This window comes from Gaeumannomyces tritici (assembly GCF_000145635.1).
Source record: "Gaeumannomyces tritici R3-111a-1 unplaced genomic scaffold supercont2.3, whole genome shotgun sequence".
NCBI lineage: Eukaryota > Fungi > Ascomycota > Sordariomycetes > Magnaporthales > Magnaporthaceae > Gaeumannomyces > Gaeumannomyces tritici.
This window is the reverse complement of record NW_008804547.1, coordinates 3,943,617-3,956,845: the sequence shown is the minus strand read 5'-3', so window position 1 is coordinate 3,956,845 and position 13,229 is coordinate 3,943,617. Positions and strand designations below refer to the sequence as shown.

General features: G+C 61.2%; 6 protein-coding genes across 6 annotated transcripts; 2 read left to right on the top strand and 4 right to left on the bottom strand.

Moving 5' to 3' along the window:
• On the top strand, positions 1-3,285 carry GGTG_06435 (hypothetical protein). The gene is made up of 5 exons (XM_009224252.1): positions 1-1,003; positions 1,106-1,233; positions 1,378-2,091; positions 2,198-2,466; positions 2,541-3,285. Exons 1-5 carry the CDS (start codon positions 728-730, stop codon positions 3,041-3,043), a joined length of 1,890 nt encoding a protein of 629 aa, XP_009222516.1. The 5' UTR covers positions 1-727; the 3' UTR covers positions 3,044-3,285.
• Positions 3,039-5,088, bottom strand: GGTG_06434 (nitrilase 2). Its single transcript, XM_009224251.1, has 2 exons — positions 4,415-5,088; positions 3,039-4,330 (listed from the first exon to the last, which is right to left on the bottom strand). The coding sequence occupies exons 1-2, from the start codon at positions 4,961-4,963 to the stop codon at positions 3,326-3,328; spliced, it is 1,554 nt and encodes a 517-aa protein (XP_009222515.1). The 5' UTR covers positions 4,964-5,088; the 3' UTR covers positions 3,039-3,325.
• On the bottom strand, positions 5,014-6,987 carry GGTG_06433 (chorismate synthase). The gene has a single exon (XM_009224250.1). The coding sequence runs from the start codon at positions 6,822-6,824 to the stop codon at positions 5,544-5,546; it is 1,281 nt and encodes a 426-aa protein (XP_009222514.1). The 5' UTR covers positions 6,825-6,987; the 3' UTR covers positions 5,014-5,543.
• Positions 6,988-7,145: 158 nt separating this feature from the next.
• Positions 7,146-8,882, top strand: GGTG_06432 (hypothetical protein). Its single transcript, XM_009224249.1, has 3 exons — positions 7,146-8,179; positions 8,282-8,389; positions 8,467-8,882. The coding sequence occupies exons 1-3, from the start codon at positions 7,241-7,243 to the stop codon at positions 8,722-8,724; spliced, it is 1,305 nt and encodes a 434-aa protein (XP_009222513.1). The 5' UTR covers positions 7,146-7,240; the 3' UTR covers positions 8,725-8,882.
• GGTG_06431 (vacuolar membrane protein) lies at positions 8,658-12,264 on the bottom strand. The gene is made up of 5 exons (XM_009224248.1): positions 12,186-12,264; positions 11,093-12,127; positions 10,784-11,017; positions 10,373-10,708; positions 8,658-10,315 (listed from the first exon to the last, which is right to left on the bottom strand). The coding sequence occupies exons 1-5, from the start codon at positions 12,195-12,197 to the stop codon at positions 8,948-8,950; spliced, it is 2,985 nt and encodes a 994-aa protein (XP_009222512.1). The 5' UTR covers positions 12,198-12,264; the 3' UTR covers positions 8,658-8,947.
• Positions 12,265-12,477: 213 nt separating this feature from the next.
• Positions 12,478-13,025, bottom strand: GGTG_06430 (hypothetical protein). Its single transcript, XM_009224247.1, has 2 exons — positions 12,765-13,025; positions 12,478-12,700 (listed from the first exon to the last, which is right to left on the bottom strand). The coding sequence occupies exons 1-2, from the start codon at positions 12,903-12,905 to the stop codon at positions 12,617-12,619; spliced, it is 225 nt and encodes a 74-aa protein (XP_009222511.1). The 5' UTR covers positions 12,906-13,025; the 3' UTR covers positions 12,478-12,616.
• Positions 13,026-13,229: the final 204 nt, after the last annotated feature.

Genomic DNA, 13,229 nt, shown 5'->3' with positions numbered 1-13,229 from the left:
CCCCTCCCCCCCTCCTCGGCCAGCTGACCTTTACGCCGCCGTCCGATTCTCATGCAGGAGGGGTTCCTGCTCTGCGCATATGGTAGGTCTGCGCAAATGCGCGTTGCTCCCTGCGTCGTGTCGTGCGGCTCTATGCTGCGCGTCGCCGGTTCATGCATAAATATGTGGCTCTGCTGCCTCCCGTGCTCTCCCCTGCCTTCCGGATACTTGCCTTAGGTAGTTTGCCTTTCTCACAGCCAGCCTCGAATCGCCTGAATGCGTTCATTCTTTCGCACGCGCTCGGTCGACCCAGGTAACTCGTTGCTGTCAGGGGCTCTGCCTACACTCCAAATCTGCCAACCCTCTCTACCTTCAAGGAACCAGACATACACTGCCACTCGTCCTAGCTGCAGCACCATACCAACCCGGATCTGACCCAGAACAGCTCCAACATATCCGGCAACCTGTCTTACGCTGACAGAGCATATACCCCGCATAAAATAAAGACATTTGCAACTACATCAACCCCATCATCATCACGTACAAATAATTCTTGGACCAGCACCCCGCGCACCCCCTTTTTTGTCCTCTAAATTCTCCTAGTCTCTTGTTCTTTTCCTGCCCACCCTCCATTCACAACTCCCTTATCCGTGGCTCTTCCCCGGCTCCTCTAGCCAACGCCTCCGGCCGCATGATGACCCACCATCAGCCTCCTTGAAAGTCCACTTGATCTCAAGAGAGGAGAGCGATGGTCTCCCTGCAGCCCCGAGACTTCAGCAGCCCATTCAACTACAACAAGCCCCACACCCCTCCAAGGATCCCGTTCAACTACAAGCTCAAACCGGCCGCGTGCCCCGGCCTCTCAAACTTTTACCCCCAAGCCTATTGGTTTTCCCGCCTCTCAGGTGGTGATCACCGAAACATGGGCAAGGGAAGCCGGGTTGACGTTGCCAAATATATTGCCCAGTCTCCTGGCCAGCGACAGGGCTCGTCACTGGCCAAACTGGCCAAACCTGCTGGAAACGTACGTCGACACTTTTTCTTTCTCTCTCTCGACCCATTCTTTTGTCACCACCTTTCTTTTGTCCACAAATTCTGGACTAAGAACAGTCAACCGGCTTTACAGCAACTTCAGACCACGAGCCCCTCTTTGTCTCAATCTTCGACCAAGAGCTCGGCCAAGAGCCCGGCCAAGGGCTCGACCAAGAGCCGGTCCAGCGGGGGCTCCAGCAGCAAATCCAACACCGTTTCCGGGTATGACTTCCCCAAAGAGCCCAAAGAGAAAGAATGCGCCATCTTCTCCTTGCTCTGTACGCACGCATGGAGGGGATTCCACAGCGCCTTCTGCTTTCACTCCGCTTTCTGACACGTCCACTCTGTCTCTGTTTCTTCATCCAGAAAAAGTATCCGAGAGGCACTCGTCATCAACACCAACAGTCCTCGCCATGCCATCGCCACCGCGCCGCTGGCCCACAAGGGCACAAAGTACGACGCATACGAGTCGGGGAGCTCCTCGGACTCGTACTCGGAATACTCCTCCGGCAGCGACCTGGACTCGCCGCGGTCATGCGCAAGCAGCAGCAGCTCCTTCTCGTCCGGCTCGGCCCGCGACCTCGCCGAGCGCATCCTCGAGCGCAGGAAGGAGGAGCTCGTGGACAGGGTCATGGCCCGCTTCTACTCCTTCTTCGCCCCGTGGCTCGAGGCCAGGTTCGGAGTCGAGTGCTACAATGATGGGGGCCGTGGCGGTGGCGGAAGTGGGGGCAGTGGCAGGCCTGGCAGCGGCAGTGGACGCGGCGGCGGCGGCGGCGGCGGCGGGTCCCTGAACGGAGGCGGCGGTCGGGGAGGCTCGGGCGGCGGGTCCTCGGGCGGCAGCAAGAAGCGGCAGCAGAGGGACGACAGCGACGACGGCGGGGACGACGGCGGCTGCGGCTCCGACGACGAGGGTAACGGCGGGCGCAGGGGCAACATCAAGCGTCTCAGGCGCGACAGCGGCACGCGGAAGGACGGCCCCAGGTTCGCCTGCCCGTTCTTCAAGAACGACCAGAAGCGGTACGGCAAGGTCAAGACGTGCTGCGGGCCGGGATGGGAGGCTTCTGACATGCATCGCTTGAAGTGTGTGGGCCTCTTCCCTCTGTCTCTCTCTCTCTCCCTCCCCAGAATCTACCGGGACAGGAAATCAAGACAAGGCTGACCCTATCATCATGTGCCTCCACTGCAGGGAGCACATCTACCGCAAGCACTCGGCGCCGAATTACCTGTGCAGCCGGTGCCTCGTCGACTTCAAGACGGAGAAGAGCCTGTACGACCACTCGAGGGCCCGCGAGGCGTGTCTCGTAAAAGAGAGCAGCCCCCACGACCGCAAGCTTCTCACCAAGGAGCAGATCAAGAAGCTCAGGGCCAAGTTCAAGTCCGGGCTCAACGCGCTGGAGAAGTGGCGGAGCATCTACGCCATCATCTTCCCGGACGCCGAGATCCCCCAGGATCCATGTAAGGGACTTCGCCTCGAGGCTGCTGCTGCTGTGGAGATGCGACTAACGCGGGGGGAGCTTGGCAACACCCAGACTACGAGGGTGGCATCAGCGCGGAGGAGGAGCTCGGCGAGTTCCTCGACCGCGAGCTGCCCCGGGCCGTCCGCCAGACGGTCGAGGCCAAGATCGACAAGGAGCTGGAGGGGGGCGTCATGAAGGACCTCGACAAGCTTGTCAAGCAGGCCGTCAGCGCCGTGTTTCAGCTCTGGCGGGACCTCAAACAGCAGCAGCCGCCCCCGCAGCCGCCCCCGCAGCCGCCGCCGCTGGCAGGAGGAGTGGCGGCCAAGTCGTCGGGCAGTAGCCGCCATCTGCCGTCTCCTTCGACCGAGAGCGCCAAGTCTCTGCCGTCTCCCGACCCCCACGGCTTATCGGACACGGACGACCTTTGCGATGTTCCGGCTGCCGATCTGTTGCCGGAATACTGGAGCCAGTTTACCTTTGACCAGATCCTCGCGAGCGGCGGCTTTGCCCATGATATCCAGCCTCAGGCGCATGTCCCATGGGATAGCTACGGTACCTCGTACACTTTCCCTTAACTTGTTAGTCTTTTTTGTTGGTACAACTGTCATCTTGCAGGCTTGGCACTCCTTTATTTTCATTCTTGCCTTGTTATACTGCCTTCTCGAGTAGGGGGTTGGGGGTCAAAAGTGAGCGTAGTGGAGGTTGTCTCAACAGCAGACGCAATCGCGCGTCCTTTCTTTTGTTCTTAATTATGTTACCTTGACCACACAGAACATTGGTACGCGAAAACAAATGACTACAGTTGGCAGTATCCTCACTATTGAGCGATAATTGATGAATGCACGTCTCGGGCCACGTTAGTAATATGGCAGCGGGCTGAGGTCAAGCCCCTCGACGGAGAACTTGAAGGAGTCGTTTCGGGAGTAGCTGCCAGCCGCGTCAAGGTCCAGCCTGCCACGGACACAGTCCTCAAAGTCGACGTCGGCAATGTTGATGGTCGAGTCGTCCTCCCACAGGGGCGCGGCCAGGACGTCGCCGTACGGGCCCGTGATGCAGGAGCCGCCCCGCGAGATGAATTGGCCGCCTGACGGCTCGGCTGTCTTGCGGCTCTGCGCCGTGGTGACGCTTGCCGTGGCCCCGGGATGCGATTTGCCCCTGGCATCTCGGGAGGGCCCATTGCTCTCCGCCACTCCGTTCTCAACATCGCCGTCGGCCACCTTGGAGCAGAGCACGATCTCGTTGCCGTACTCGTCAAAGACGGACCTTCTCCGCCTGCCATTGGCAGACCTGGCCGTGGCCTTTGGGCTGACATTGCGGGACTTGTCTAGGCTGGGCAGCACAATCTCGTGCCCGTCCTCAGTGATGATGGACGTCCTCCTCTGGCGGTTCGCCATGGGCGGCGGGTCCGCCGCGTCGGCGTCGTATTCGTCGCCCAAGACCACGGGTCCCGCCGACATCCAAGAGGTGCCGCCATCGCTGCCGGCCGGCTCATTCGTCGGGACGCCGCTCGGACTATCGTAGACGCTTCCTTGTCGCTGCTGCTGCTGCTGCTGCTGCTGCTCGGCGCCCCCGCCGCCGATCGAAGATGTGGGTTGGCGCACGCACATGTTGGAGCTGACGACAAAACACCGCCCCTCGGCGCCGACGGTGCGCATCAGGGACAGCCAGGCATCGCGGCCGTCGGCGGTAGGTGCCAGATAGAGGTTGATGTTCTGGGCGTACAGGGCCTGCCGCAGCAGCGGCATGTAACTCTCCCAGCAGATGGCGGCGGCCATGTTGATGCGCACGCCCCGGATAGTGGTTGAGACGGCGCGCAGGGTGGCTGGGGAGCCCTGTGCCCAGACCAGGCGCTCGCTTCCGGTCTGTGTTCGGGTGGTTAGCAGCTTAGATTGGGGGATCAGAACTTGGCTAGGATGGGGAACAAGGAGAAGAAAGAAAACGCTCACCGGCATCACCTTTCTGCGCTTGCCGATCATGCCGAGCTTGGGGCAGACGTAGACGGCCGCGCAGTAGAGACTCCCGCCAGCGCGCTCGATGCAGCCGACGACGATGAACACGCCCGTGCGGCGCGCAATTTCCTCGAGCCTCTCCCGCGTACCGTCACCCCTATTGACGCCGGGCGGCGCGTTCCCATCGCGGGGCCCGGAGGAGGAGGACGAGTCGTCGCGGTCCGGCTCGAGCTCCCGCCTGACCCAGGCGCTGCCGGCGCCGGCGCCGGCGGGGCCGACGGTGTCGCCGAGGTCGACGGCGGCACGGAAGTAGCGGCGGAACTCCTCGCGGCCGTCGGCGGAGCGGCCGCCGATGGCGCACCCAAAGGTCGAGCCGCGCGGGTAGCCGCCGATGAAGGCCTCGGGTAGGAGTAGGATGTCGACGCCTAACCCGGAGGCCCGGAAGGCCACGCGCTCTAGTAGCGCGAGGGTCTCGGCGGTCGTGGCCTGCGTCGCCGGGGAGGCCGTCCCGAGCCGGATGGTCTGAGGTGGTGGTGGCACGGGCATGATCTGGTGTTGATGATTATAATGTTCTGAGCAACGCCTTACTTGGCTGAAAGGTCACCTGAACCGAAGCATGGGGAGGGATGGAGTTGGGGAAGGAAGGGTTGGAATGCTAAAGTGGCTCGACCATTTGTTATACGTTGTTACCCCGCACGTCCTTCGTTGACGGCGCCTGCTGCGACGACAAAGTTAACTAAAATTGGATTTGACGGGATTTGGACAAGAGAAGTCGATGTGACGTAATGGTCTAGGCCCGCTGCAAGCCTCCAGGCATGACGAGGTCCCGTGATGGCTTCAAGGGTGACCAAAACGTCGAGGGCACAAATGGAGCCAAGGCGCATTCATCAACGACTCTATTATCCTGTCCATATCAGAAACACACATCAGTCCAAGTTTGCTATCACAAACAGGAATTTCCCATCTTTTCTTTTCTTCTTTGCCCGTCTTCGTCATCTAATCCCATTCATTCCTTGTGAACGCCCCGCCATTGCCCTCGAGCGACGAGAGCAGGCAAACCAAGCCACTCGGTCCCCAGGACCCATTTCCGGGCACCTCCCAAGTGAATTATGCAGACATCACCAGACTATTGCTTCGCGGCCTCTGCCGATACCCCATTACCGGCAGGCGGGCCTGCTGGGACCGTCTGGCTCAGGACCGGCAGGAGGCTCCTCGCCGTGTGCCTGGCCTGCTGGGTGAGCAAGGCATCCATGAGCACGATGGCCGCCATGGACTCGACGATGGGCACAGCCCGCGGCACGACGCAGGGGTCGTGCCTCCCCTTGGCCGCCAGCACGCCCTCGGACTCGCCGTCGTACGTGGCCGTCCGCTGCTCCTGACCGATGGTCGCTGGCGGCTTGAAGGCCACGCTGAAATAGATGGGGGCCCCGTTGGTGATGCCGCCCTGGATACCGCCTGAGAAGTTCGTCTTTGTGGTCAGCTTGGACTTTGTGCGCCCAAACTGCTGCTGCTGCTGCTGCCCGGCCGTCTCATCTTCGTCGGCCGGGGCCTTGACAAAGGGGTCGTTGTGTATGGAGCCGGGGATCTGGCAGCCGCCAAAGCCGGAGCCGATCTCGAAACCCTTGGTGGCGGGGATGCTGAGCATGGCGTGGGCGAGCATGGCCTCGAGCTTGTCGAAGCACGGCTCGCCCAGGCCGGCGGGGGCGTTGCGGATGACGCAGTGGACGGTGCCGCCGATGCTGTCCTCGCGGTCCCTGAAGTCGGCGATGAGGTCGCGCATCCTCTTGGCCGCGGCCGCGTCCGGGCAGCGCACGGGCAGGTGGGCGTCGACGGCGGCGCGGTCGACGGTCTGGAGCAGCGAGAGGAACTCGGGGTTGGTGCAGGGGGTCGGGTGCTCGGGCGTGGGCGGGAACAAGAAGGCGCCGCCGACGGAGCTGACAAAGGCCGTGATCTCGACGCCGTAGGCCAGGCGCAGGTACTTGTCGGCGATGGCGCCGGCGGCGACGCGGCCGATGGTCTCGCGGGCTGAGCTGCGGCCGCCGCCGCTGCTGGCCTTGACGCCGTACTTCTCGAGGTAGGTCCAGTCGGCGTGGCTGGGGCGCGGGTACAGGTCCATGGTGCTGTTGCCGTAGTCGCGCGGCCGCTGGTCCTTGTTGAGCACGCGCAGGCCGATGGGGGTGCCCAGCGTGACGCCGAACTCGGTGCCCGACTGGATCTCGACCTTGTCGGCCTCGTTGCGGGGAGTCGTGATGTCCGACTGGCCCGGCCGCCGCCTATCCATGTGCGGCTGGATGTCCTCCTCGGTCAGCTGCATGCCGGGCGGCACGCCGTCGACGATGCACCCGACGGAGCGGCAGTGCGACTCGCCATAGGTCGTGACGCGGAAGGTGGTACCGAAGGTGGACATGGTGATGGTGTGGGGGAGGCCTCGGGGCTGCGTCGCCCGTGTGTAGGTGTAGAACGAGCAATTGGATGGGTGCTCTTGAGAAACAGCAACAGAGCAACACCAGAAACCCAAAATCTTCAATGACAGCCAGAGTCATATTTCATCTTCGATAACCACACCACCCTGCACCCCGCCTTGCGATAATCGGAGGGTCAACAGTGGGTCAGCAGGGATTAGCTGAGCGCCGGTGGAGCAGTTGGAGGACTCCATGACGGGATGCTCACAGGCCTAAGCCGAATTGGGAAATACCGTTCCAACAATCGGGCTTCGGTCCCTGCATCGAAACCTCTGATTTATTTTTTCTTGGGTTCGGCGCCGCACTCGTGAGAGCTCGAGGAGTTTGACCAACAGAGCACAGACACACACACACCCAGCGCATGGCTCTCCGGCACGCGCAGGCCGCCGGCCGGGTCGCTAACGTCGTCGGCCGCGCCCTGACCGAGGCAGCGTCGAACCCCCAGCACCGGCTGCAGATATACCTGTCGCGCGACCAGGACCCCCACGTTAACCTCGCAGTCGAGCAGCACCTGCTCGAGGCCTCGCACCGCGACTCCCGCATCCTGTTCCTCTACACCAACCGGCCCAGCGTCATCGTCGGCCGGAGCCAGAACCCCTGGCTCGAGACGGACCTCGCCCGCATCCGCAGCGGCCTCCCCGCCCTGGGGTCGTCGTTTCCAGGGAGTGCCGGCGCCGGTAGCAGCAGCAGCAGCAGCCCCGACGACGGCGGTGGCCGCCCCGTGGTCCCCGTAGACCTGGTCCGGCGGCGCTCCGGCGGCGGCACCGTCTTCCACGACTGGGGCAACATGAACTACAGCGTCATCGCCCCGCGCGCCGGCTTCGACCCAGACCGGCACGCCCTCATGGTGGCCGCCGCCCTGCGCGAGTCCCTGGCCGTGCCCGGCGTGCGCGTGACGGAGCGCCACGATATCGTCATGGACGTGCCCGTCCCAGAAGACCCGCCGCCGCCGCCACCCGCGGTCTCGACCTTCAAGATCTCGGGCTCCGCCTACCGCCTCAACGGCATGCGGTCCCTGCACCACGGCACCTGCCTGCTCCGCTCGCCGTACCTGGCGCAGATCGGCCCGCTGCTGCGCTCGCCCGCCGCGCCGTTCCTCCGCTCCACCGGCATCGCCAGCGTGCGCTCGCCCGTGCGCAACGTCGGCGTCGACCCCGCCGCGTTCCAGGCCGCCGTGCGAGAGCGCTTCACGTCAAAGTACGAGCACCTCCTCGGCGGCGACGGTTCGCTCTTCGTCGGTAGTGTGGGTTCCGACGCGCTGGCGATCCCCGAGGTGGCAAAGGTGGTTGCGGAACTACGGGTAAGCTGCGGAGCCGGATATACTCGCTCCTTCGTAGATCTAGCGAATGATATCTTTGTTTGTCATGGCCTGTGTCACTAACACACTCATCGGCCGATCAAGTCCCCTGAGTGGAAGTTCGGTCAGACCACGCAGTTTACCTTCTCGACACACCCAACCGAAGAAGATCCAAGGGAAAGGCCACCTCTCCCTTCGGATGTTCCCGCTAATGTTGGTTTATTCCGCTTCCTGATGTCGCCACTTCGTTGATAAACCGGGCACCGCTAACCTCCATCTGCCGCATTTAGTTCCGGGCGGGCATGACGATACGCTATGGCAAAATCAAGAACTGCGACATAGCAGGCATTGATTCTGCCTCATCGCTGTCGCATGACACCAGCTCCGGGACAGAGGCCATGGCGTCCCTTAACAACGCCCTTGTGGGCCTGAATCTGCACGAAATCACAGACTGGCGGAACACGCTGGCCCGCCTCTCGCCCGCCTCACCAGCCATCTCGTCTGTTGGCAGCTGGCTGAACACCATTTTTGGAAACAGCTGTTCGTGAGAATCTTGGTCGGAAACAATCTGCAAATGTCTATATAGAAAAAACGCTGTAATGCCGTGATGGATGAAAAGCGATAGAGTTAGATATCGATAGATAGATACCCCCTTTCATAGACACTGGTTTTCGTGTCACTTGGGCCTGCCTCAGCACTTGTTCCATGTACATGCTACGATCCCTCCACTCCCAACGCCAACAAGCTCACGTCCACCGCTTGAATAAGTGCCTATTCAGCACTAGGAACGCTCATGACACCCCTCCCAAACCAGTCCGCCACGGTAGCAAAGCCGTCCTCGCTCTGCTCCAGCGCGTCCTTGAACAGCTCGTGCCGCCCCGCGTTCTCCGCCTGCGCCTGCCTGAGCGCCCTGATTGTGGCATTATCCTTTGCGCAGACGGGGCACTCGCCCGCCGCGGCCGCCGCAGCGTCGACGTCGTCGTCGCGCACATGGGCCGCCGCGCCACCGCGCTTGAGGCAGCGCTGGTGGAACGAGTGCTTGCACAGAAAGTGGACAGCAGGGAGGTCGAGAGCCAGGGCACAGCCGCTGCAGCGCGTCGCCTGGAAGACGGCGGGCTTGCCGCCGAGGTCGGCCATTTCGGCGCGGCGCTCGGCCGTCTCGGAGCGGAACGAGGCGATGCGGCGCCTGTCGGCCGCGATGCCCTTGCGCTCGCGCTCGATGGTCTCGCGCAGGTACGGCTTGAGCATGCCGACCGTGGCCACGTCGCCCTTGGACAGCGTCTGCACCACCTGCAACGGCGCCATGAGCCCGCCTTTGTCGATGCGCTGCAGCACCGCCGCAAGCTCCTCGGTCCCAGCCTCGGCCAACACCTGCTGATCCGACGTCAGGTAAGCCAGCGCCGCCGGATACAGTTGCGGCTCGTCCGGCCCGTACTTGCGCAACGCCTTGATGGCACCCCTCGTGTCCTTGGCAGACGTGTAGGATCGGAATATGTCGAAAAGAAGGCCCGACTGCTCCTTCACCAACGTGGTGCCGTCCCGGAAGTTGGACAGGTGCGAGAGCAGCAGCACGCTCGAGTTTTCGATCGGCTTCTCGCTGCCCGAGATGAGGGACTTGGCCTTGCTTTCCCACTCTGCCCGCTTGTCTTCATCCTTTTGCTCGGCCGCCTTGTGGAGATACATCTCGAACAACGTTGTGTACACGTCTGTTTTTTCTGACTCGCCCAGGCTCTCCTCAACGAGACAGGCCTCGAGAAACACGATAAACTCGTCTGGGTGATCAATGAAGGATGAAAATGCGGTTCGGGGCGCTGGGCGCTCGTATTTGATCATGACTTGGGGTAGCAGGCGCTTAACCCCCGAGGTCTCTGCCCCAGGTGACTTCAGGTCGCCCTGACTGTCCGGCGTCGGGCTTGCTGATGTGCTCATGTATGGAAGGGGTATCAAGTGGGTGAGATTCTGCACGACCGACACGGCCCCGGCAGCAATCCCGCCAGACGGGGCCGACGCTTCATCGACCTGGACAGCATCGACCCTCGGCTGGTACTTTCCAGTATAGTAGTCGATAAAAAGCTGTGTGGCATCTTGCGGGCAGTTTTCAATCAAGACTCTCGCGTATTTCATCAGGCATCGATATGCCTTGGGTAAATGTCAGCTTATTTGTCGACCAAGGATCGTGCGCCAACTGGAACTCACAATGTTTGGACTAAAATGCCATATAAAGTCCAAGGCATCGCTGTATTTTTTGGAATCCTCAATCAGGATGTCGACCACCAGGTCGGTCTCGCCGTGCTTCTGCGCGAGGTATGCAGCCTGCTCAAAGTACCCGCCCTGCCTGCACATGGAGATGGCCGTATCCAGGTCAAACTTGAGGTCTCCTGGGGACTTGATGAATGCCTCGAGCTTGTCCACGTCCTTCAGCTTGGCATAACAGTTGAGCAGCAGCGTGGTGTGATCTGACGTAGCCTTGCGGCTCTCATGCAGCTGCTCGAGGTAGCTGATGAGGTTGTGTATCCTTTGCGTGTCGAGGAACTACGACCCGAGGCGAATCAGTAAACCGAGCTGTCCAAACCATGCGGCGCGACCGCGATATCACATGGTGCGTACCTTTCGAATGACCCTCGACGGCTCAGTGCTATCAATTGCCTTGATGTACTGAGCCATAGCGCCGTCATAGTCGCCCTTTTGATAGAGGTGATCACCAAACTTGCGAAATATGACATTCTGCTGCAGGGAATCGAGGCCAGACTTCTGTGCCAGCTCGATCGCCAAGAGGTAGAGGTTCCGTTGATACAGCATTTCCAGTCTCTGCTGCAGCGGCTTCTCATGATATCGGGTCACCTGTTGAGAAATATTAGCCATTCGTATCCTGCCCAAAGCCGAAAAAAGGGGGGGCAGGCCCAAAGTTCTGCTTACCTTTCCGTCTTGGGTCAGCACAAACATGCCCCCCCAGATCTGGAACAGCGCCTGCACAGACGAGATGATGGACTCGCTGTGGGCAACAAGCTTCAGGTCCGTCTCGAGGAATGAGAAGGTCGAGGCATTGAAGATGGAGCCTGCAGTCGAGGCTCCGAACCTGCGGCTCATCGAGTCGCCCTCCATGTCTGGCGGGAATGAGGCGGGCGGCGACACGACAGCCAGGTAGTCCCCGTAGGTGGCGATCTGCAGCTTGGGAGCCTCGTATGCCCTCGGGGGGCCCCTCCCCTCGAGCGTGTAGTAGTATATGGCGTCATCCCTGGCCACGACGATGTCGCCGGAGCGGCGGTCGACCGTCATGCAGCCGACGCCGCAGCCCGAGTCCTCGACCGTCTTGGGCGGCGAGCCCTGGCCCTTGCCGTGGATGACGAGCTTGAGGATCCTGGAGGTGGTGGCGACGAAAAGCGTGGTCAGCGTCAGCTTGGTGCCGTCGGGCGAGACGCGCAGCTCGATGCCGGTGATGGGCTCCTCAGACTCGTGCACGATGCGCTGGCGGGTGCCCTTGTCGTAGACGAGATCGCCGCGGATGACGGCGACGGAGCCGTTGGCGAAGCCGACTGCCAGCTGGGACAGGTCGTCGGTGGCGGCAAAGGCCGAGATGGGGAACTGGCGCTTCGCGTTGCCGATCTGGACGGTGCTCAGGCAGGTGGGCAGGCCCGTCTTCTTGACGGGCTTGTCGAGCGCCCACACCTTGAGCACGGGCTCGCTGCTGAGGTCCTCAGCGATGGTGACTAGCATGCTGGTGCCCTCGACCTGGCGCATGTGGGTGATGCGGGCGCCGCCATCGTAGGCCTGGAAGCTGCGCACGATCTTCCAGCTGGGGCCGATGATGTGCACGTATCCGTCGTCGCTGCCGAGGAACAGGCTGTCGGAGCCGGAGCAGACGCTGGCGATGGAGTTGCTCTCGAAAAAGGCGCGGGTTTCGTCGTCGCGGAGCTGGACCTGCTGCACGTCAAAGAAGTCAAACGACTTCCACTGTGACGGGTTAGCCTCGATCCCACGCCTGGCAGGGGACGTTGGGAGCCATGCGTACCGAGAGCGCCATTGTCACATTTCTCCCGAGGCTGGCGGGTTCGGTCGGCGGTCGGCTGGGTCGCGGAGCTTCAGGGTTGAGATGACGGGTCAAGCAAGGGACAATTGACGTCCGCACCCAAGCTCCGCGCGGCAGGCTGCCTGCCCCCACTGAACCCACCGATGGGCCAATCAAATCACTCCAAACACCCCCATGACTGCCGGCGCTACTGAGCATCTGCCTGGTCCTTCTTCAGCCATTGGTTCATGTTCACAGCACAATGATTGAAGCTGTCAATTTCAGCTCCCCCTTTCAGCCTTGTAAGTTCGTGAATAATATTCCAAGAACAGTCTATAAATATCTATCTATCCTTATTCTCTCCCACCCCCAACCAGTTTATAGGCCCAGTTCGTGCACACCCAGATCTTAGTTCGGTGACCTAGTTGAAAACCTTACTTGCCAACGCAGTAGTTGGAGCTATGCAGCCATTTGCAGCCGCTCAAGAACTTTTCGCACGAAGCCTTGGTCGAACGACCCTGGATTTCAACAAGAGAAGTCAGAATGTTGCTCGCTTGTAATATGTTAGAACGAGGCTCTTACCTCGCAGTTCCTGGCCACTAGCAAATGCGTCTCGTCGCGAACTTGCAGCGTTGCGGCGTCGGTGGGCGAGTCGGCGGGGATTGGGTTGGCCATGGCACCGACGGCCAGGATGGCGAAGATCTGGATCTTGGAGAACTGCATCTTGTGGACCCGCGAGAGAGGGAGAGAAATAATAGAGATAAGTTTGAAGTGGCCAAAGAGAGGCGACGAACGAAGGAAAAGTAGAAAGCAAACAGTAAAGACCGAGAAAATGATTGATCTGTTGATTCAGGAAAGGAACCAGAAGGGTCGATCTGTGTGATGCAAGAAGCGCGCTCTTATACCAGCCGCCGTGGCTATGCCCGCGGATTCTGGGCGAGGGCATGAATCGGCGACGCCGTGAGGAGCCGCATTGTTTGTGGAGAGGTCGATTGGCGACGGTAAGGTGCACCATGCCTGTCGGTCTATTTATAGGCTGTCATGGCT